This window comes from Morone saxatilis, unplaced genomic scaffold (genome assembly GCF_004916995.1).
Source record: "Morone saxatilis isolate NCDOM2014 unplaced genomic scaffold, NCSU_SB_2.0 Contig23, whole genome shotgun sequence".
Lineage (NCBI taxonomy): Eukaryota > Metazoa > Chordata > Actinopteri > Moronidae > Morone > Morone saxatilis.
The window spans coordinates 4,878,279-4,878,664 of NW_023339796.1; the positions used below are offsets into that span (position 1 = coordinate 4,878,279).

General features: G+C 38.9%; 1 protein-coding gene across 1 annotated transcript in view; it reads left to right on the forward strand.

The window, feature by feature from the left end:
• Positions 1 to 386, forward strand: part of si:rp71-1g18.13 (uncharacterized protein LOC560271 homolog) — a 24,168-nt gene that overhangs the window by 14,247 nt on the left and 9,535 nt on the right. Inside the window, exons 33-34 of the mRNA XM_035671362.1 lie at positions 8 to 39; positions 260 to 325. Of these exons, the coding sequence (XP_035527255.1) occupies positions 8 to 39; positions 260 to 325 (98 nt within the window). The remainder of the gene's footprint in view (positions 1 to 7; positions 40 to 259; positions 326 to 386) is intronic.

The following is a 386-nucleotide window of genomic DNA, read 5'->3' on the forward strand; positions in this document are numbered from 1 at the left end:
TTATATGGTAGCTGTGAGAACCTGACTGACGCCCCCAAGGTACTTCTTGTACTTCCACATTTATCATTATCAGTTTACATGTCACAAATACACTGTAGATGAATTTGGTACCTTATTTTGAAAATTTTAAAATAATGTCAGCAAAGTCTGATTCGTTGTGAAGTTTGGCAGCAGGTGTATATTCTGACTCTTGTTTCTCTTTAGTTTGTTGTTTGTGAATGTATTCATTTGAGATAAATAACAAGTATCTGTGTTTTAGGAGAAAAAAGGAGGCCTGGCTGGCATCTTCAAAAGATCTGCCAGCATCGACAACCTGTTTGACGAGGTCAGTGTCAGCCTCATGCACACTCTCACAGCAGCATCTTCCTTAAAGTTTAAGGCTCCAC